A 20,475-nucleotide genomic window follows, 5' to 3' on the forward strand; every position below is an offset into this window, starting at 1 on the left:
CATAGCTTTTGAATTGGTCTCGAGGTTGAACAGTAATATGACCACACTCATCTATAAATCTTGGGTTTTTTTTTATTCTTTTGTGTTGTTGGTTCTTCAAATGGATGTACGAAGCACGAATACATCATACGGAGGAGGGAGGACGGAAAAGCGGGCGGGTTCTGGCCACAATTGCCCGTGTCTGCGGGGCGATTGTGGGCTTGTGCTTTTTGATGCAGCTCGCACAGAAGCAAGGTGCCCCAGTGCCCCACCTTGATCGACTGTCGGCAGTCGGCAGGGAGCAGTTCGCGCCAGAAATTTGAATTCGACTTTGGCGGCCAATTGCCAATGTATTTTGGTAAATGTACTCTCACAAACCTGAAACCCCAATTCGGCCTTCACCAGCAACATAAATCTTCATATTGCGATTACAAACTCCCTGATAAGTTCTCATTTGCGTCAACTTTTGTGAGCTCTCACCCCGGTCAGACGCACGGACGGCATACATGCGGCTGGATTTACGTAAGCTGTTCAAGGAGGAGACGCCACTCCACCTGCTTGTTTTCCCGCGCTGATTGGTCTGGGCGGCATCACGCCTCGCGTTTTCCAGAACGTCACATCTTCGCAAGCTGAAGGCACCACCTTACATTCCGTATCACCAACCATCAGAAAAAGGCTTTTCCAAGCCAGAACACAAAAGCCCGGGTTGCGAAATGCCCATATACTCGTTATCGATATAATATTGGGAATAATCACGACCTACCCTCGGAAACCGCGCAACGAGCGACACCCCCTCGTCCTTCCTCGACTACCCCTTTCCGAGCCAGAGCCTCCGCTATCTCACCTCATCAACAACCTGACCCTCGACAAGACATAAACCACACTAGTCGCCGGTCATGGCTCCGGCTCCGTCAACCCCGAGGCGTACAGCACGGGGCCGTCCCCGGGGTCGCCCCAAGGGGCCCGGCTCCGCGAGCGCGTCTCGATCCAAACGAACCGTCGCTGATGGCCCAGCTACCGAGCCCGCACCTAAGAGACGCCGGTATATCCCAGGTGGCCCCGGCGGCGGCGGGCGCTTCGTCGACGAGGACGGTACAGAAATCCCCACCGAGTCACTTGCGCCGTCGACAACCGTGTCGCGTCCCCGAGCGTCTGCCGCGAATCAGGCGCAACCGGCGCCGGTCGTATATCCGCGCAGAGAACGAAGCACGAGGATTAGGACGGCTGTGAACCGTGACGAACGAGATGATATGCAGTACAGCTCCGCGGCGGCTGTGGCCGCGGCCGTCGTGCAGAGCGAGGGCTACAAGCCACGCGAGGAACGCGGATGGGAGGAGTTCCACCCCAATCTTGACATCGAAGCCACCTTCATTGTACTCCAGGCAGACGAAGTGGACGGAGTCATAAAATCTATCCCACCTACCCCCGCTGCCCAGGCCTCTACCACGAACGGCGCAGGCACCCCCACCAAGGATACGAACCCAAGCCTAGCAAACGAGGCGAATGGCACACCGAGCGGGCAGGATAAACAATCTGTCGGTTTTTCGCTGGCAGATACGCCCAGCAGACGCCGACTTGGCAGGCCGGCGCGGGAGTCGTTTTCGCTGTACGCCACCCGGACCCTCGATTTTGGCGCAGGTCCCAAGGTCCCCAAGGTCCTTCCCATATCTGGCCAAACCGCCAAAGAGCGCCTCGATCTGAAGCAGCCTCAGTACCGAAAAACCAACCGGATCGCCCTGTTCGAGAGCAAGACCTTCGGGCAGGCTAGGTATGTCGACAAGTCGATGATGAATGTCGGATATCAAGAGAGCGACAACTTCATTCGGCCGGACCGCAACCTAATCAAGGCGACGGATGCGAACATGGAAGAGGAGGCGGACCAATCCGGCGCCGCAAGGCCCGACGGTGATGCTGTCCAGCATTCGGCAGGCGCCGTGGGCCGTGTCGAGTACGATATGGACGAGCAAGATGACATGTGGCTCGAGAAGCTGAACGGCCAGCGCAAGTCCACCGAACTCGACCCCATAACCCGCGAGGTCTTTGAGATTACGATAACGAAGATCGAGAAAGAGTGGCATGCGCTCGAGAAGAGGATACCGAAGCCAAACCCCAAGCCGCCGCAAACCCATAGACCCCGATCGAGCTCGGCAGCGGCGGTTAACGGCGAGCCACAGGCCGGCGAGGAGCAGGATAGCAAATGCGCCATTTGCGACGACGGCGATTGCGAGAACACGAATGCGATCGTGTTCTGCGACGGCTGCGACCTTGCTGTCCACCAGGAGTGCTATGGCGTTCCCTTTATCCCCGAGGGACAGTGGTTGTGTCGAAAATGCCAGCTTATTGGGCGTGGCATTCCCGTAAGTGCTCAAACCGTCTCTCGGACCGTAATGCCGATGTTGGTGGTGGCCGATACTGACGAATATCGCAGACCTGCATTTTCTGTCCCAATACCGACGGCGCTTTCAAGCAGACCAACTCGTCAAAATGGGCACATCTACTGTGCGCCATGTGGATTCCCGAGGTATCTCTCGGGAATCACACCTTCATGGAGCCCGTCATGGAGGTTGAGAAAGTGCCCAAAACGCGGTGGAGATTGACATGCTACATCTGCAGCCAGCGGATGGGAGCCTGTATCCAGTGCTCTAACAAAAGCTGCTACCAGGCCTTCCATGTAACCTGTGCCCGCCGGTGCCGGCTCTTTCTTAAGATGAAGAACAGCCAGGGGGCTCTTGCCGTGCTCGATGGCACCCTCCCGCTGAAGGCCTTTTGCGACAAGCACTGCCCGCCCGATTATGCCGAGGAAAACGGCGTGGCCCAGGCGACCAAGGAAGCCAAGCGCTTCTACAAGCGCACCATGAAGGGCCGCCTTTGGGCGGATAGTCAAGCCTCCGCCTTACAACTTGCCGCAACGCACCGCAACGCTGTGACAGAGCGTCCGCCCGACGAATCCCAAATCACTGGCGCAAAGGTCTCGGCCGTACTCGCCGATAAGAAAAAGGGCCAACCACCCAAGAACATCTGGAAATTACCGTCCGGCGCGCCCATCATCCCGCAAGCGGTTTTCGACCTGGTTGAGAGCGCACTCGCAAGGTTTCCGATCCGCAAGCGCAAGGACTTTGTGAGCGAGGCCTGCAAATACTGGACGCTCAAGCGCGAGGCACGCCGCGGCGCCGCCCTGCTCAAGCGACTGCAGCTGCAAATGGAGACATTTTCATCCATGGAACTGACACGCCGCAACTTTGCGGCCATGGGCCCCTCCGGCAAAGCACGGCTTGACAGGAGAGTCGAGTTCTGCCGAAACCTGGTCGACGAGCTCGGCCAGCTCAAGGATTTGTGCCACTTAATCGAGGAGCGCGAGAGACTGAAACTCGAAGCGGCTGAGCTCGAAATGGAGATGATCAACACCTGTTACTTCCCGATCTACAACCAGCTGCAGCCAATCCTCGAAAAGGCATTCTTGTGAGTTGTCTCGGAGGGGTGCTGATTGTCTTGGACGTGACTGACATGGTTAGCCTTGACAAAAATGTTTTCAAGCAAGGCTTGCAGGAACTCCAGGACAAGATGGACCGGCGCTACTACGTGACAACCCTGCCATTCACGCAAGATCTTTGCCAGGCTATTAGTGCCGGCATCGAACACCCCCCGCCCTCGTCGGTTCCGGACTCAGAGCCGGTCGAGGCCTCACCATCCAAACATAACAATTACACAGAGGTCGGCGCCCGGAGGCGCTTGGGCAAGCGGATGCTCAAATTACTGCAACCGTACCTCGAGGCAGCCCTGAAGGCTGAAGCCGAAATCCTCGACCAGTCATATGACGTGCTCCAAAAGGAGCTCGAAGGTATGCTAGAGACGGGCGTCCAGGTGCGGCGACTACCAATCACTAGCATCACGGTGTCCAGCGATGAGGACACGGCAGCCGGTCAAAGCCAAGATGTGGACATGGCCGACGCCCCGGTCGAGGGCCAGATCATAGTCGCCGACCACAGCGAAGGCGAGGCTGACGCCGAAGGCGAGCCCGACGACCTCATGGATGGCGCCGAACCTCAGGAAGATAACATCGAGGTGGGCGGCTACCATGAGCACGACGAGCACGACGGGCACACTCTAAAACCCAACGGCCTCCTCTCCGCCGCTCACTCGGTCGCCGGTGAGCCCCATAAAGAATCCACCCCCCATCTCACCAACGGCTTCACCACCAAACCGTCCCACTCCCCACCCTCCTTACCAGACGCCGGCTACTCCCACCACCTCCCCGGGACAACGACAACCAACTCCCACCCGCTCACACCGCCACGGTCCAACACCGGTTCCGCCGCCTCCTTCGGCCAAACCCTCACCGTAACAAATACCACAACAACAACCTCCACCTCTACCAAACCTCACCCCGGCGCAGCCACAAACGGAACCTCCTCGTCCCATACCCACCCCAATAATAATAACAACTTCCTCACGCAGGGCGGCATCCCCTGGTACCTCGACGGGTTCGAGCTGCGCGGCACCAGCGCCGCCCAGGCGCAGTGGACGCCCGGCCGCGACGCCCTGCGCGGCCTGAGCGAGGAGCTGACCGACATGGACGAGGAGGCCCTGCGGGATCTGGAGTTTGATGTTGATGACGAGATGACGATTACTATTGCGGGGGATGGGGAGGAGGAGACGACAGCTCTGGGTGGGGATTTGAAGGAGCTGGGGCAGAATGGTGGTGGTGCGGGGTTGGTTAATGGTGAGGTTAATGGGGTCGAGAGGGCTGCGGCGGTTACTGCGGGCGTGGGTGCCGCTGCTGCTGCTGCTGCTGCTGCTGTGGGTGTGAGTGCGAGGAAGGCGGTGGGGATGGGTGCTGTTGCGGCGGCGGCGAGCGGGAGTCCTAGGAAGCGGACTAGGAGTGAGGTTGCGGCTGCGGCTGTGGCTGGGGGGAGGTTGCTGCGGAAGGGGGTGAGGAGCTCGGCGAGGAAGAAGTGAGTCGTGGGCTTCTTGCTGGGTGGGGTATGCGCGGTGTATGAGTATTGTTGGTGGTTCTTTTTTTTCCCCTCCCTTTCCCCCTTAGCATAATGGCGGGGGGCGGGCGGGCGAGTTCTTCTTACGTTGCTTTTCTCTTCCTCTTTCCGCGGGGGGTACCGTTTACGGCGGGGGCGGGTTTGTTGTTCTTCTTCTTTACCGCGCCCGTGTTGAGGCTCGTGGTTTTTGAGTTGAGTTGACCCCGGGTGGGGTTGATATCCCTTTCACCTTCACCTTCCTTGGCCGTGAAATCGGCACCCGGCCCCAACAACTGGCGCAATGGCAGGAGGAGCCACGGGGAGGAATGAGTCGGTATGACGGACATAGCCATGGGCTTCTCTTCGCTTTCTTTTCATCCTCCTCTACGTTACATTTCATTGTGCGCTGATTTATTGATTCCCCTTTTCTTAATTTTTCGTTTCTTCTCAAAGCCTTCTTCCTTTACCGCTTTGACTTTGATCTTACTTTTTCAAGACAGAGAGACGGATCCAGCAATAGGGATGGATGGATGGATGGATGCGAAATGGGTCTATTATTGAGGGTCGGACGGAGGACTGCGATTGTTGGCGGGAATTCATTCGAGCTGTTGGTTTTATAACTACCTACTACTGTACGGAGTCACGGGAAGGGGCGTCGGGACGCGAGGTATTATCACATTATCACATTATCACATCTGTCGAGCTGGGGTCATGGGGAAGCATACTGCTAGCTGGCTCAGGGATGCGGTTGGAGGCAGGGGTTGGCAGCGCAGGTGTGGGAGATACCTCTAGGAATATACTAGTGTATTGTGCTATTATTTTGTGACATTGTTGCCCTATGGTGAGTGTAACAACATGAATTATCTGTTGTCTTTTGCTGGGAATAACTACTGTGTAAGGCAAGTTTGAGATATAATATGGCAATGCTTGATTAAAGCTGTAGAGTTACCCGACCCTTCTGGCTCGGATAGCAGCACGACTCCCAACACGCACTCTCTATCCTGATGGAGATGGCAACCCAGAATGATTGGTTCGATTCTCCCGTGACTAGTGAAAGAAGCACCCCATCGGCAAAAAGAGCCGGACTCCAAACGCGGATGCCAACTGGATCCCGGGCCTTCGACTGCAGGAACGAAACGAGAGTCACCCGGCTCTGGTCACAGTGCAACGACTCAAGGCTAACCGCTCAGGTGACTTAGCCGTGTGATTACCAGGGCTGTTGTGTATCTTGTGTTTTACTGGCGTCCAATCGGCGATAGTTGGGGAAGTTTGACCTGCTGTCCACACAAGCATGATGACAGCATCGAGGAGGGGCAGCGCGGTTGCCCCGCTTGGCGAGGCAGCCACTCGGCCTGTTACAAGGCGGGGCAGGATGAGGAAAAGGGGAGGATGGCCACCGTGGATGACAAAGGGAGACGGCCGAGGCCGCCCGAGAGAGTCTGACAAGGTACAAGACCACAGGAGAAGATAAGATACCGCCAACCGAGATCCCGCCCGAGGGAGGCCGAGTTCATCCCGTGATTCTCGGAAAGTCAAGGCAGACGTGAGTCAACAACGAGCAACACCCGGTTCCGCGCAATCGCGCCAAGGGTCTGGCACACCTGGATGCATCGACAGTGCAGCATGCAGACTGCGGTGGTCTCGATCGGTCGTTGGGTGAAACCTCGGTCAGGCCAGGACGGAGACTTGAGAAGAGCCAAAGTGAAGTCGAGCTTCCCCGGCGGGGGGATTGGATCAAGGGATGGCACGCTGTCCAGCGAATCAGACGCCATCCCACCGCGAGGTGAGCGGCAAGACGCCCAAGGCCCTCCAACTTGACACTCCCACCACACCATCAAGGATCGGCCCCCCCCTGGGGGCGCAGCCCAGATCCGGCGCCAAGCAGGCGCGCGGGAGGGAGAAGGTTTGGCAAGTCAGTCAAGTTCGGCATTCCCCGCCAGAGCCAGCATTGGATTGGATACATTATCATCACCAACTCGTGTCTCGTCATATCATCGACATGAGGGCCGCCATCTTGGCAGCTAGCTATTCGATCAGTAAATCAACGTCTGCGGGTGAAAGTGGACCAGACACGAGCTTTCTCGATCGGGCTGTGCCTCAAAACCAGGGCAAAGATGGACGAGTCCCGCCCGTGCCCGGCCGAGGCTGACAGAAGCTGAATCAAAACCCGTCCCTGAGCCGTGGTCAGAGCGCCAGAAAGCGGCGCGACGGGGCGTTGGGCAGCTGTGGTTGGCGATCGCAATCAGGGACGGGAACCCAAAAGAGGTCCTGCCAGAATTTTGAAGACAATTTGCATCGTGTACGGAGTATCTGTACGCATCATCAACCCGATTCTCTCATGGCGGGCTTGTCAAGAGTGCAAACGTAAGGAAAGCGACGTTTTAAATGCGATTGCCAAGGACAGGGAGGGCGGCGAGGGGTTGAGCCCCACCTTGACAGGCCAATCCGCGCTAGAAGACTGGGTTTGGAGGGGAGCACTAACAGATTCTAGGCTAGATTATGCTGGTAGAGAGATAACGGCGACGCGTTCCAGACCCCGGGCCCAGCGTGGGTTCGCATGCAATTTTTCGTGGAGAGCGGGCCTGTCCCGGCCAGTGTCAGTGGTGCCTTCCCGACACTGAGAAGAACATAGCCCTGTGAAGCGCCCCTGCTCATTTACCTGACCTCCCGGTTGTGCCGTGGTCTCCTCCAAAACCTGGACTGTTCAGCGACCGAACAGCAATTTTTCCTGACGTTCCATCCTGAGCAGAGCGATTTCGTTCACCAGCGAAAACCAGACAAACAAGGCGATCAAAGTCCTAACACAGGCACAGTGCACGTCGAGATTTCACCCTGCTGAATTTTAAAGACAATACCCGCGAATTCCTGCCAACGGCGCGATTTGCATCCACCACTTCCCTACCTTGTCTTCCCGGCCCCGACCGTGGCAGCCAACCCAACAACAACACCAGCAACACCCTTCATCGACGACCGGCCTTTGTTGCCATCCTAGCGACGCGCGTCTAGAGAGCGATTCAAGATAGTGCTTGCATTGCCGACGCCTAACATCAAGTGATCGCGACAAAACCAGTGCTCTTTTTGCAGACGAACCATCGCCTGTCTGTCGCATCTTGCCGCACCTTGCCTGCAGCCACGTACAAACCCCGGCGACGAGGACACCAAGCGCCCATCCCACGACCATCAAAATTAAAACCACACAGAGGAACACATCGTCATTCTGCGAGCAGCCGACGAAGCCGAAGAAGGGGCATTTTCCCCTTGATTCCCCAACACCAGCCACTCGTTGCTGCGATCACTTGTGAGCACCCGACCAGGTAAGTCCACACCTCGCCTGCCTGCGATACACCGAGGGTTTTTGCGATCACCACCGCGAGGTTCGCCGCCCCTGGGCCCTCGCGGCCATGATCACATCACACCTTGGCTATCCTTTTTTTGCGGACACCGCGCTGACCTCTTTACCCCTCCTTCCCTCCAGTGCTAGGAGTGTATCATTCCCAATTACTCTTCGCGCCTGTCTTTTCTTCCCGAGTTTTTCTTTTTTTCTCTTGGTCGGCCGCTGGGGTTCCACCGGTCACCACCAACACCGTTACCTTCGTGCGCGCCATAATTTCGACTAGGAGGGTCGAGGGTATTTTACCATGGCGGACCAGCACGACGTCGATCTCGACTCTATAATCGACCGCCTCTTGGAGGTGCGGGGCAGCCGCCCAGGCAAGCAGGTTCAGCTGCTCGAGGCCGAGATTCGTTATCTCTGCACCAAGGCCCGCGAGATCTTTATCTCACAGCCCATCCTGCTCGAGCTCGAGGCTCCTATCAAGGTGAGACAACAAACAACATTGTCCTCTCAACTGCCCGGCGCGCCCCCTCGCGTGACCCCTTTCCACCTTGATTTTCATGGCTAATACCGTCCTCCCCAGATCTGCGGCGATATTCATGGGCAATATTATGACTTGCTCCGCCTGTTTGAGTACGGCGGCTTCCCGCCCGAGGCCAACTACCTCTTCCTTGGCGATTACGTAGATCGTGGCAAGCAGTCGCTCGAGACCATCTGCCTTCTTCTCGCGTACAAGATCAAGTACCCGGAGAACTTCTTCATCCTGCGGGGTAACCACGAATGCGCGTCCATCAACCGCATCTACGGCTTTTACGACGAGTGCAAACGTCGCTACAACATCAAGCTGTGGAAGACGTTCACCGATTGCTTCAATTGCTTGCCAATCGCCGCCATCATCGACGAGAAGATCTTCACGATGCACGGTGGCCTGAGCCCCGATCTGAACTCGATGGAGCAGATCCGCCGTGTCATGCGCCCGACCGATGTAGGTGGAGCAGGTGTTACTCGGATACTCTTGTCCCGAGTCGCTAACGTCCCATCTCTAGATCCCCGATTGCGGTCTCCTCTGCGATCTCCTGTGGTCCGACCCTGACAAGGACATCACTGGCTGGTCCGAGAACGACCGCGGTGTTTCCTTCACGTTTGGCCCCGATGTCGTCTCTCGTTTCCTACAAAAACACGACATGGATCTCATCTGCCGCGCCCATCAGGTTGTCGAGGATGGCTACGAGTTCTTCTCGAAGCGCCAGCTCGTCACCTTGTTCAGCGCCCCCAACTATTGCGGCGAGTTCGACAACGCCGGTGCCATGATGAGCGTGGACGAAAGCTTGCTCTGCTCCTTCCAGGTTTGTAGTCCTCGTCTCTGTTGGAGTGTATCGGGCTCAGCTAACAGTCTTTGTCCCAGATTCTCAAGCCTGCAGAGAAGAAACAAAAGTACGTCCACGGCCTCGGTGGCAGTAGCCGGCCCACCACTCCCCGGAAGTCCAAATAAATAAATAAGGGTTTATGCGAACTTTTTCTCTTCCTTTTAGGTTCGGGCGCGGCCGATAAATGCCACCTTACGACATGCAACCATCGCAAGCGGAGAACCGCCTTCATCTCGTTTTTTGATCGTCAAGGGGCCACAACCCCATCATCCTTTTTTTCGGCCACTCCCGTCTTGCGTCGAGCCTCGGCCACCAGCATCGCCATCGTTGTTGTCGAGCAAAACCATGTCTGTCTAGTACTGTCACGAACGGAAAAGCTGTCGGGGCAACGGAATCTTTTGGAAGGGAAACGAATAACGACTCTCCTCGTCTTGTCACTCCTAACACAGGCAACATCCGGGAATGTATAGATAACGCAGCGGGGGGTGCTGCGGTAATTGCGAACGGGCGGTGGGTTTTGGGGGACGCAGAGCCACAGCAAGGAGGGACCGGTCTTGTTTCTCCTCGTGACGGCGCTGCTGCCTGCTGCCAATCTATCTTACCTCTATACTAGGGTCGTTGTTCGCTTCCCTTGGGCCAGTTTGTCTTCAGCTTCCACTCAGCTTGACTCGGTTAGGCTGGGCTGGAGATGTGTCAGCGACTCGCTGGGACGGCCTGTACAATTCATCAGCAATCTTCTCGTCTACGTGACCTGTCTACGTACCCGCCAATCTATGCGTCCCAGGTGTGACTGACTGACTGGTCATCGCTGCTCTCACCGGCGGGCCGATTTACCCTTTGATTAAGAATAGCCCTCGCGCGAATCGGTGAGGTCACTTACCATGCGTGGCACTTTAGGCTTTCGGGAGGTGATGAGGGGCATGACCTATATATCTCTTCGTCCAGACGGTGCGAGGGTAACGATAGCCGGGAACACCGACGAGATAGGCACAAGCGAGGATAGAGCTGCTCCCTACCTTTGGACGCTCGAGAGTCGGGAAATGCACCCATTCCGGCGGGACGGAGAGGTCTAGCGGTCGAGTTGCAAGTGTTATCCATCCATGTGTACGGAGAAGTTCCAGGTGAGGCTAGGTAAGCCGGGGCGTTTTCGGGGTCCGTTTGTTTCTTCTATCCTCCCTTTTTTTTTGGCTCCGGCTGCCGGAGAGCCAGCTGGCTACCTCCTGGCTGGCGCTAGGTTGGTGATTCGAGCCAGGGCTGTTTCTGCGTTGGGGTTGATGATTCACTCAGGCTCAGGGGGTGGCGAGATCAGTGGGGGGTACCTAGGTACCTACATACTGTGGTGATGAATATGGGGGGAGGGAGGGGGGGGGGGGGGGGGGGGGGGGGGGTTGTGCAGGTTAGTGTAGGGAGCGTGGGTTGGAGGTATTAAATATGCAAGACTTTAGCATCGTGTTGTGATATCTACCCCTTTTCGTTGTTTTGCTTTCTCGCTCAATGATTGTCTAGCCGAGTGTTTTGTGGTTTGTTTTTGTGGCTTGGCGGGCGTTCCCGTCTCGATATTGCTTTTCCGCCTCCCGGGAGCGGTTTCAAGTTGATCTCAGCTATCTTTGCCTCTTCTTGGCTTTGACGTGCGAGGGTCGAGATGGCAAGTTCCGCGCCCTTCCGCAACGGACTTCGGCATCACCCGTGCATAACATGACGTCGGGTGATATCGTTACCATGTACAGATATAGAGCAGATAACCTTCTTCAAGGGCTTAGTTATGTGAGACATTAGGATACGGCCCGAGACAAAAGCACACCAGCCATGCCACGGCCTCATCACCACCGGTCCAACGGCGTTGCCAACCAAAAGCAGAGAGCTCCCAAATCATACCCACAACCCTCCTCCATCACCACAACAACCCGCATCTCCCACCTACCCCCAAATACTCATTGGCAATCCTCACACTTTTCACCTCCCTCAACACCACAAACCTTCCCCTTCACCGCCTCCCCACCCGCCTCACCCGCGCCCTCCCCCTTCTTCACCCCCGACGCCTCCCCTCCCCCTTCCGTCCTCGCCTTCACGTCCCCATCCCCACCCTTCCCCTGCCGCCCATAATCCCGATCCACATGCCCCAGATCCCTGTCCGGCTGTATGACATCCCTCACCCGCCGCTTGAGCTCCTTGACCTCGGGGAAGCCCCCGTCGATCTTGCGGTCCCACAGCACGGCCTTTGTCCGGTGGGCGGCAGGCGCCGACGTTGACGTGGACGCTGCCGCGGTGGTGCCCTCTGGCTCCGGGGTGGTGGTGGCGGTGGTGGTGGTGATCTCGACGACAAAGACGCCGCCTGTGGCGGGCTGCAGGGCGACCTCGCCGAGGGAGAGGGAGAAGGTGGAGAGGAGTTCTTGGGCGTACTGGGATGGGGTTAGTTTGGTTGTTGTTGACGTTGGCCGTTGAGGGGGAGAGGGGTGTGTGTAGGGGTGATGCTGTGACGGGCGCGGGGTGGGGTGGGTATCGCAGGTGGGGGGGATTGGGGAGGGAAGAGAAAAGAGGGGGGATTTAAGGTTTTAAGACGAAGGTGCGTGGTGGAGGATGGAGGAATGGAGGAAAAAGCCTACATATGCCGCTCGAAGCATCCATTTACATTGGGTGCAGAACTGGATTGTGACTCGCGGGAGCCTTGGGTCGGATGATACCTGGGTGGTCTCGGCCATTGTATCGCGAAAACGACAGGTGTGTTACCTGGTGTTTCACTCGAAGCCTCGCGGATCGTTTCGTGTGGTATTTATGACGTTGAGCTGATAGGTTGTTCGGAGCAAAGGGAGTGCCGATGACGGGGAAAATGAGCGGGAACGCGGGTGTGGTGTCACTGTGGCAAACCGATCGGGAGCCAGGAACCCACCCAAATCTGATATCTTACTCGAGTTACTGCGTGCTGCAGGAGACGGGCGTGAACGGGGTTTGAGCCGTTTCACGATGCTTTTGTCTGTCCAAAAGAGGCTGCAAAAGAGGCTGCATAAAAATTACAAAAGGCACAATGCTTGGTGTAAGTCCTGTCTCATTCGCCAATCCTCATCTCATCAATCCATTGGGAAAACCTGGAACCTGGAACCTATATACATTGAAAAAAGAAAAAGTCGCAGGGCAAGGAGGAGCCAAGCCAAATCGAGCACGGGGTAAAAACAAGACAGATGACAAGAAATAATGAAGGAACTAAGGTATTACACGCTGAAGAGCTGCGTAGCCAGCCTGCGATCCGCTCAGAATAAAAGGGGTATGAGTGGTAGCGTTATCGTAGGAGGCCGTGCCGTCGTCCCGTCCGTTCCTGGCCGCTCCTCCTTGCCCTCGCGAATCCGGGGATTTTGTTGTTCGTACCGGCAATGGGGGGGTGGTGTTGAATAATCCGTTTTTCCTCCTTCGGCAATCCATTCCCTCCGCCCATCATTCGTAGCCCGGTGCCAAAATTACTATTCTCGAGACGTTGCCGACAGATCGAACGACTCCTGCGCGGTAATGCCGCGGGCACGCTCCACGAGACACAACCAGCCCGGGATGGCAGTGCGAACCCGAAGCTAGGGGTCGGCTCTCCGCGTCCAAGTCGGGGTTAACTAGCTCAAGAGCCCTACATGACTATACAGCACCCGCCGCTTTGTTGTGGCGCGTAGGGGTCCTCTCCCTTGGGCACCGGGCCCCAAACGCTGGGCACCATGTAGTCCCTGGTGCTGTTGCAGTAGGCGATGATGCTGGTGGGCGTAGGTTAGCGACCGCAGCCAAGAAGAAAAATAAAAAATAAAACAACGAGGTTTTGTGATGTCGTCTTACCTCTTGGAAGCCCCGCTTACGGGAATGCGTTCCCGGTCCAGGTCTTCGCGTAGCCGCGAGTTGAGCTCCGTCAGCCTGCGGAGCTTCAGGTCGGCCATGCTCTGCTTGTTCTTCCTGATTTGCGACGGGTCGCCCCCGTCGCGGGATGTGTACTGAGGCATGATGTGGGAAGAAATTGTGGCGGTGGGAGATGGTGCCGATGGGAAATCGCGGTACGCAACCGAAGTCGCTTGGGAGTCCTCAGGGTTCGACGGCGGCGGTGATGCACGCGGCGAAGTTCCTTCTTCAGAGACCCGGCGGAAAGGGTCGGTCGGCTGTTGCTGCAATCGGCTGGCGCCGCTGCTCTCGCCTGTGTGTGAATCGGCGGCCGACAATCGCGACCGGGGGCCCGTAAACTCGTGATGATCGTGCTGCTGAGCCATCGGCGTTGTCAGTCAATTATCGCGCGCTGTCTTGTCGCTGAATTCTTTTTCTTTTTCACGGTTCCGACGTGCCCAGCCCATCCTCTCCTTTTCAGACGGCTGATTTCTCCCCTCAATCCCTCGGCTTGTGTTGTTGGCCAATTGGCTCGACGTGATTGCTCTCGCTGTCGGTCGCAGGGCACGCAGGTTGCACGGTTTGCTCCATGGCGCAACCAGCGGGAACGGCACAATCCAGGCAGCAGAATATCAAACACGCGAATGAACTTACCGAAAGAGAAAGGAGTGGATGCTCGAGGTCGCGTGTGACGTCTGGCGACGAATTTCGAAGACGCTTCGATTGACTGGTATGGAGGTGGATGCGAATACCAGAGGCTTCAAGTCTTGGAATGGGTGGACGGGATTGGCAGAGGCGCCGGGAAGCGAAGGGGAAAGCAGTTCAGGAGCGGGCGTTGCTGGTCTGTGCACCGTGACCCGCCCAAGCCGGGCGAAAAGAAAATGAGCTGTCCAGACACGGCTAGATCGGGCCCGCTAGAAACATACGGTCGGTTACACTGCGCTGGGTCTTGTCTCAATCCCGATCTGGCTCCTTTCCCGCCGAGCGAAAAGGCTGGGCAAGCGTTGGAAGTTTCGACGCGCTATCTCGTGCACAAGAAGGGAGTAAACTTCGAGGTCTCGGGTCATCAAACCTAACCTTCCATTCCAGTCATCGCATCCGCTTTCGCGTCGGCGAGAGGCACTCAGCTAATCCTGCATCGTAATTTATACCCCATTATTACTTCGATACAGGGATTGTCTTGGGTGCTTGGCCGGGTCTCGAGTGCACGGTTGTCGGGAACCCGATCCTGAGCCTCTCACAGTGCGTCCGGACTTCAAGTTGGTGAAAGGCTGCCGAAGAAAAGGGACGGAATAGGCACTGCGTATGTGTGGATGTCGTCAGTTTTGCATGATGGGAGACGCATTTGGTTTCCCTGTAGCGTGACAATAGGATTTCTTCTCAACAGCCCTTTGCTATTGTCCTCGACCGAATCTTGTCCTTCTTCCGAAGGCAGTGCCCCACCATTCCCGTTCAGAGAAGGAGCCCCACCCCTCCTCAGCAAACCCCTTTCGCGCTGCATCGCGAACTGGAAGCAAGCCACAACTCCAAGGTTGAAGCATGGGAAGCTCGGTGACTGACAGGATGCCCTCAAGCTTCCAGTGACTCTGTGATATCATCCGCAAAAGTTATAAATATTTTGGATGCGCTGTCGTGCCGAGAGGGACCACATCCTCAAAATCACGTGATTTGTATTTTCCGCCCACACAATTTGCAAACCTGCACCTGCCTGGGGCCAGGGCTCGCCAACCCATTCTCCACGAGGCGAAAAAATCTCGAGAGAGCGCCAGCCAAGTCGCCAGCAACCCCTCACGCTGCGTTGCGCTGCTCTTTAATACACACATCAAATCTCCTCGAGACCTGCCGCCGCGCAGAGGAGGTTGCCCATCATGGTAAGTCGTCCTCAGAATTGCCCGGTTGCATCTAGGGCTGGGCGGGGGGGCACCAACATCGCTGCGGATACAACCCCTCCCCGCCTTGGACCATCACCGACACCGTCGCCGTCGGTTCGTCCGGCTTGAATCGCTGAGCGCCAACTGACCGTCTCACAGCCGCCCCCGCCGCATCAAAAACCCGAAAATGTCCTGAAGAGGGCCCACGAGCTCATCGGGGTCAACCAGGCCCCGGCAGCCCTGACTCTGCTGCACGAGCATATCACGTCAAAGCGTTCCCGCAATGTCCCCATCGCCTCGCTAGAGCCGGTTATGGTCCTGCTCGTCGAGCAGGCCGTCGAACAGAAGAAGGGCAAGCTCGCCAAGGACGCCCTGTACCAGTACAAGAACATCGCCCAGAACACCAACGTTGGGACAATAGAGGTGTGTAGATGCCGATGCGACGCGGGGCTTGTGCGCTTGCTGACTAGCGATGTAGCTTGTATTGAAGAAGTTCATCGAGTTGGCGGCCGAGAAGGTCACGGCTGCCCAACAAAAGGCGGATGAGGTTCAATCGAGCATCGAGGCCACGACTGGGTCGTCCAGTGTCGAAGACCTCGAGGCTAGCGAGACCCCGGAATCCATTCTCCTGGCCACCGTTTCCGGCGAGCAGTCAAAAGACCGGACTGACCGCGCCATCGTCACCCCGTGGCTAAAGTTCCTGTGGGAGGCGTACCGGACCGTTCTGGACATTCTGCGCAACAATGCTCGCCTGGAGCTCCTGTACCAGAGCACTGCGATGCAAGCCTTCGACTTCTGCCTCAAGTACGCCCGCAAGACCGAGTTCCGCCGTCTTTGCGAGCTCCTCCGCAACCATGTCCAGACTGCTGCCAAGTACTCGGCTCAGATGCATGCGATCAACCTGAACGACCCGGACACCCTGCAACGCCACCTCGAGACCCGCTTCCAGCAGCTGAACGTGGCTGTCGAGTTGGAACTCTGGCAGGAGGCTTTCCGCAGCGTCGAGGATATCCACACCTTGCTGAGCCTGAGCAAGCGCCCGGCCAAGAACATCATGATGGCCAACTACTACGAGAAGCTCACCCGCATCTTCCTCGTTGGTGAGAACTACCTGTTCCACGCTGCCGCTTGGTCGCGCTACTACAACCTGCTGCGGCAGTCCGCCGCCATGGTCGCCACTGGCCAGAGCAAGAAGTCCGACAGCCCGCCCGTCAGCGAAGCCGACCTGCAAAAGGCCGCCACTTTCGTCGTCCTCTCGGCGTTGTCTATCCCGGTTATCAGCACATCGCGTTCGCGTGGTGCCATGGTCGACTTTGACGAGGCGCGCAAGAACAAGAACTCGCGTCTGACCCACCTCCTCGGCCTATCGCAAGCCCCCACCCGCTCTTCGCTCTTCCGCGATGTCTTGTCCAAGGCCCTTCTCCGCCGCGCCAACCCCCAGATCCGGGATCTGTACAACATCCTCGAGGTCGACTTCCACCCCCTCTCTATCTGCCAGAAGATTTCCCCTATTCTCGCCAAGGTCGGCGCCGATGAGGAGATGCAAAAGTACATTCTTCCTCTGCAGCAGGTCATTCTCACTCGCCTGTTCCAGCAGCTGTCCCAGGTGTACGAGACGGTCGATCTCGAGTTCGTTCAGAGCCTAGCACAGTTCCCCGAGCCGTTCCAGGTTACCCGGGGCACTATCGAGAAGTTCATCATGAACGGTAACAAGAAGGGCGACCTTGCCATTCGCATGGACCATGCCACCGGCGTCCTGAGCTTCGACGTCGATGTCTTCTCGTCAGCCAAGGCTGTTCACGCTGGCTCGGCGGCCGGCTCGGCTGAGAACGAGTCTGGCTCCGTTCAGCGTCTCCAGAGCACCCCGTCGCAGATTGTCCGTTCTCAGCTCACTCGCCTGGCCGAGGTTCTCTACACAACGTGCCGGTACATCGATCCTTCGTTCAACGAGGCCCGGATCAAGGCCCGCGACGCAGTTCTCGCGCGCGCCAAGGCTGGGGCCGAGAAGGAGCACCTTGAGATCCTGTCAAGGAAGGATGTGATTCAGAAGCGCAAGGACAAGGCTTCGGAGATCCAGGCCCAGAAGGAGAAGGAGTTGGCTCGCAAGAAGATGCTCCAGGAGCAGGCCCTGCAGCAAGCCGAGGCTCAGCGGTTGGCTGAGGAGCAGAGAATTCGGGAGCAGAAGCGGATGGCCGCCGAGCGCGAGCAAATCAAGAAGAAGGAGGTCGAGGGCATGCTTAAGGACATGAAGCTCGACGACGTCGAACTTGAGGACCTCGACAACCTCGACAGCAACAAGATCCGCATGATCAAGCTGCAGCAGCTCGAGCGGGAGAAGAACACCATCGCCGAGAAGATGCGCGTCACTGGCAAGCGCCTCGACCATCTGGAGCGTGCCTTCAGAAAGGAGGAGGCCAAGAAGCTCCCCGAGGACTACGCCAAGCAGCGTGAGCGTGACGTTGCTGCCTACGAGCTGATCAAGGTGCAGACGCTCAAGGATGCCGAGTTGAAGCACAAGGAGGATGTGGAGTTGAAGCACCGCCTGACCCGCCTGATGCCGTTTTACGAGTCATTCCGGGCCGACCTGCACGAGCGCCGTCGCGACATGTTTGAGAAGCGCCGCCGTGATGCCGAGCGCGAGCTTGAGAAGCAAGTCACCCTTCGGCGGAAGGAGTACCGCGAGCGCAAGCTGCGCGAGAAGCGGGAGCGCGAAGAGAAGGAGCGCGCTCTCCGGGAAGCCGAGGAGCGTGCGGAGAGGGAGAAGGAGGAGGAGAAGCAGCGGCAGGAGGCTCGCAAGGAGGAGCTGGCCAGGATCAGGGAGGAGCGCGAGAAGGAGCGCGAGAAGGCCAAGGAAGCCCAGGCTCGCCAGCAACAGCGCGAGGAGGAGGCCATGGCCCGTCGCAGGGCCGAGAAGGCTGCTGCCGCGGCAGTACCTATCCGGGAGCGCGAGCCGGTCGCCGCCGCCGCCGCCGGCTCCAGGCCTCCTCTGCCACTTGCCGGCGCCAAGTCCAGCTGGAGAGACCGCGAGGCAGCCAAGGCTGCTGCCGGTGGCGCGCCATCAGATTCTGCCCCCCCCTCCGGCGCGGGCTGCCCCGCCCCCAATGGGGCGCACCGACTCCAGCGACAGACCCGCTGGTCCTCCCCGCTTGGCGCTCGCTGGCAACAAGCCCGGCTCCAGCTGGCGTGACAAGGAGGCGGTTAAGAATGCTGCCGGGGGTGCCCCGCCCCCTGAGCGCAGCGCCCCGCCGTCCAGAACCGCGTCTGGTCGTGGCGAGCCCATGGACCGGGCAGGCTCGGGCCGCGGTGGTGACCGGGAGGCTGGGGACAACAACGGTCCTGCGCCGGAGCCGCTCAAGGCCACGGGCGCGCCGGGTAAGTATGTGCCCAAGTTCCGCAGGCAGGGTTAAGCCCTGGGAGGTATATGTGGGGAGAGGGGGCGAGGGAAGGATGAAAACATGAAATGGATGGAGTGGGGGTTTACGGATCATGCCATTTCCTTTCCGCTCGTTGACGAGAGATGTCTCACGCACGCACTACACACCGGAGTTTTTTCTCTTTGGGAACCGGGGGAGGGGGGCACTTCTTTCTCTCTTGTCCCACGCTGTCACTGGGCGTCGTTAGCATGTGTAGAGAGTAGCATCACGGCTGTCACGTTCTCGATTTGCGTTCCCGAGTTGAGCTCAGTCTTGGGGTGGTGGTGTGGAAGTTCACGATAATTGGGAAGCATGGTTGGGATGGACTGGCTGGGAGGCGGGTTGTTGAGAATGGAAAAGTGGATTCTTTCTACTGGATATGTTATGCATGCTTCCGTGACCTGACCTGCCTTGACCATGTTTACTCGGTTTGGAACTATGTTTGCCTTTGTATACTTGCTCAGAGAACGGTCCAGATGGGCTGGACCCGCAGAGAGGCATCAGCAGCTGAAAAGCTGCAGCGGGAGCGAGAGCTGCAGCGGAAGGAACAGTGCCGGCATAAGTAAAGTAAAAATAAACACAAAAAGGCCTCAAGAAGACAGGAGTGTGGAGAGAGAGGGAAGAAGCTTAGGGGCGCCCGGCATGTGTCTGCATGTGCCGGCTGTGACGGTAACGGCGAAGCTGACGGTGACGGTGACGGCGAGGAAGGGAGGCCAGACTGGGTGACCGGTGGGCGATTCGTTGCGAAGGGAAGGGATCGGCGCTCAAAGATCGGGCCCAGCCGGATCGACGGCAACTTCCCTGGGCTAGGGGGCGGATCGCTCGGGCGGTTTGTTTAGTCTCATCAGCTCTCGTCAATTAGAGTTTCCGTGGTGGAGTCGAGAGGGTGGAGAGGAGATCGAGATCTGGATCTGGGTGTTCACTCCGGCACATGTTGTGAAAGTGGTTCTCTTTTCTCAATTTCCCTTTTTCTTCGGATATAGGGCTTGGATGGTGGAGAGTTGGGTTGGGGGCTGGTCCTTGTCTTTTTCGGTTGGTTGCGAGGCCGTCCGTTTTGTTTTTCTTTTCTGGTTGTTGTTGTTTTGTTGCAGGGGTTCTCGAGAGCAGGGAAGGAGCTCTCTCTGTCAACTTAGCTGTCTTGTTGTCTCTCGATGCAACCCTAAGCTTCTTTCTTTTCTGTCTCGTGCCAAATAGGTGCAGCCCAAAGTGACAACAACCTGCAACTCAACCCAAAATGTAACGGGGCCGGCCTCACCTGATTTCAGCTGATTCTCGTTGGAATGTCGGTGGATATATTTGCTGCGTGTCTGACCAAAGAAGAAAAGCTCGTATGCTCGTCTGCACGGTCATGCGCCGCGGGGCTGCGGCTGGGGTACAGCTGCATCTGTGTGGTGAAGTGTTCTTGGGACGATGGAACCTCGGGGCAGGGGGTGGATGGGTGCGGCTGTCGTTGGTCACCGTCCAGGCTTGGTGGTGCGAGTCATGGAGCAAGCAGGTACGGGGAGGGAAGGAAGGGGAAGGCTTGCGACGGTCGGAGATCGGGGACTGAGATGAAGGAGGGGGTGGCTTGTGTGGAAGACTGTCATAGGTAGGGGCAAGGATAGGGATGGGAAGCTGCAAGATGGAGAGAATCTCACGAGAACTGCGGAGAAAACACTGCGGCCCTGGCCAGCTGATGAGCCTCGTTGGTTGCCGGCT

The 20,475-nt window shown here is 57.6% G+C and overlaps 6 protein-coding genes across 6 annotated transcripts; 4 read left to right on the forward strand and 2 right to left on the reverse strand.

Annotated features, from left to right (window-relative positions):
• The first annotated feature begins 587 nt into the window (after positions 1–587).
• Positions 588–5,205, forward strand: B0H64DRAFT_163407 (uncharacterized protein). The gene is made up of 3 exons (XM_062798635.1): positions 588–2,336; positions 2,408–3,438; positions 3,492–5,205. The coding sequence occupies exons 1-3, from the start codon at positions 876–878 to the stop codon at positions 4,933–4,935; spliced, it is 3,936 nt and encodes a 1,311-aa protein (XP_062659609.1). The 5' UTR covers positions 588–875; the 3' UTR covers positions 4,936–5,205.
• A 3,382-nt stretch (positions 5,206–8,587) lies between these two features.
• B0H64DRAFT_321484 (serine/threonine protein phosphatase PP1) lies at positions 8,588–9,775 on the forward strand (the record flags this gene model as incomplete). Its single annotated transcript, XM_062800516.1, is given in 4 exon segments — positions 8,588–8,767; positions 8,867–9,316; positions 9,330–9,629; positions 9,689–9,775. 4 exon segments carry the CDS (start codon positions 8,588–8,590, stop codon positions 9,773–9,775), a joined length of 1,017 nt encoding a protein of 338 aa, XP_062659610.1.
• Positions 9,776–10,309: 534 nt separating this feature from the next.
• On the forward strand, positions 10,310–10,994 carry B0H64DRAFT_397396 (uncharacterized protein; the record flags this gene model as incomplete). The annotated part of the gene is made up of 3 exons (XM_062803866.1): positions 10,310–10,332; positions 10,450–10,458; positions 10,531–10,994. The coding sequence occupies exon 3, from the start codon at positions 10,751–10,753 to the stop codon at positions 10,991–10,993; it is 243 nt and encodes an 80-aa protein (XP_062659611.1). The 5' UTR covers positions 10,310–10,332; positions 10,450–10,458; positions 10,531–10,750.
• Positions 10,995–11,581: 587 nt separating this feature from the next.
• B0H64DRAFT_442430 (Rdx family-domain-containing protein) lies at positions 11,582–12,349 on the reverse strand (the record flags this gene model as incomplete). The annotated part of the gene is made up of 2 exons (XM_062806642.1): positions 11,582–12,049; positions 12,332–12,349. The coding sequence occupies 2 exons, from the start codon at positions 12,347–12,349 to the stop codon at positions 11,582–11,584; spliced, it is 486 nt and encodes a 161-aa protein (XP_062659612.1).
• Positions 12,350–13,160: 811 nt separating this feature from the next.
• Positions 13,161–14,022, reverse strand: B0H64DRAFT_163526 (guanine nucleotide-binding protein subunit-like protein). The gene is made up of 2 exons (XM_062798637.1): positions 13,458–14,022; positions 13,161–13,378 (listed from the first exon to the last, which is right to left on the reverse strand). Exons 1-2 carry the CDS (start codon positions 13,877–13,879, stop codon positions 13,258–13,260), a joined length of 543 nt encoding a protein of 180 aa, XP_062659613.1. The 5' UTR covers positions 13,880–14,022; the 3' UTR covers positions 13,161–13,257.
• A 1,157-nt stretch (positions 14,023–15,179) lies between these two features.
• Positions 15,180–19,157, forward strand: B0H64DRAFT_397403 (eukaryotic translation initiation factor 3 subunit A). Its single transcript, XM_062803867.1, has 8 exons — positions 15,180–15,364; positions 15,524–15,787; positions 15,843–15,845; positions 15,879–16,043; positions 16,074–16,085; positions 16,122–16,220; positions 16,251–18,499; positions 18,543–19,157. The coding sequence occupies exons 1-8, from the start codon at positions 15,362–15,364 to the stop codon at positions 18,769–18,771; spliced, it is 3,024 nt and encodes a 1,007-aa protein (XP_062659614.1). The 5' UTR covers positions 15,180–15,361; the 3' UTR covers positions 18,772–19,157.
• Positions 19,158–20,475: the final 1,318 nt, after the last annotated feature.

Source organism: Chaetomium fimeti, assembly GCF_033439085.1.
Source record: "Chaetomium fimeti strain CBS 168.71 chromosome Unknown B0H64scaffold_4, whole genome shotgun sequence".
Lineage (NCBI taxonomy): Eukaryota > Fungi > Ascomycota > Sordariomycetes > Sordariales > Chaetomiaceae > Chaetomium > Chaetomium fimeti.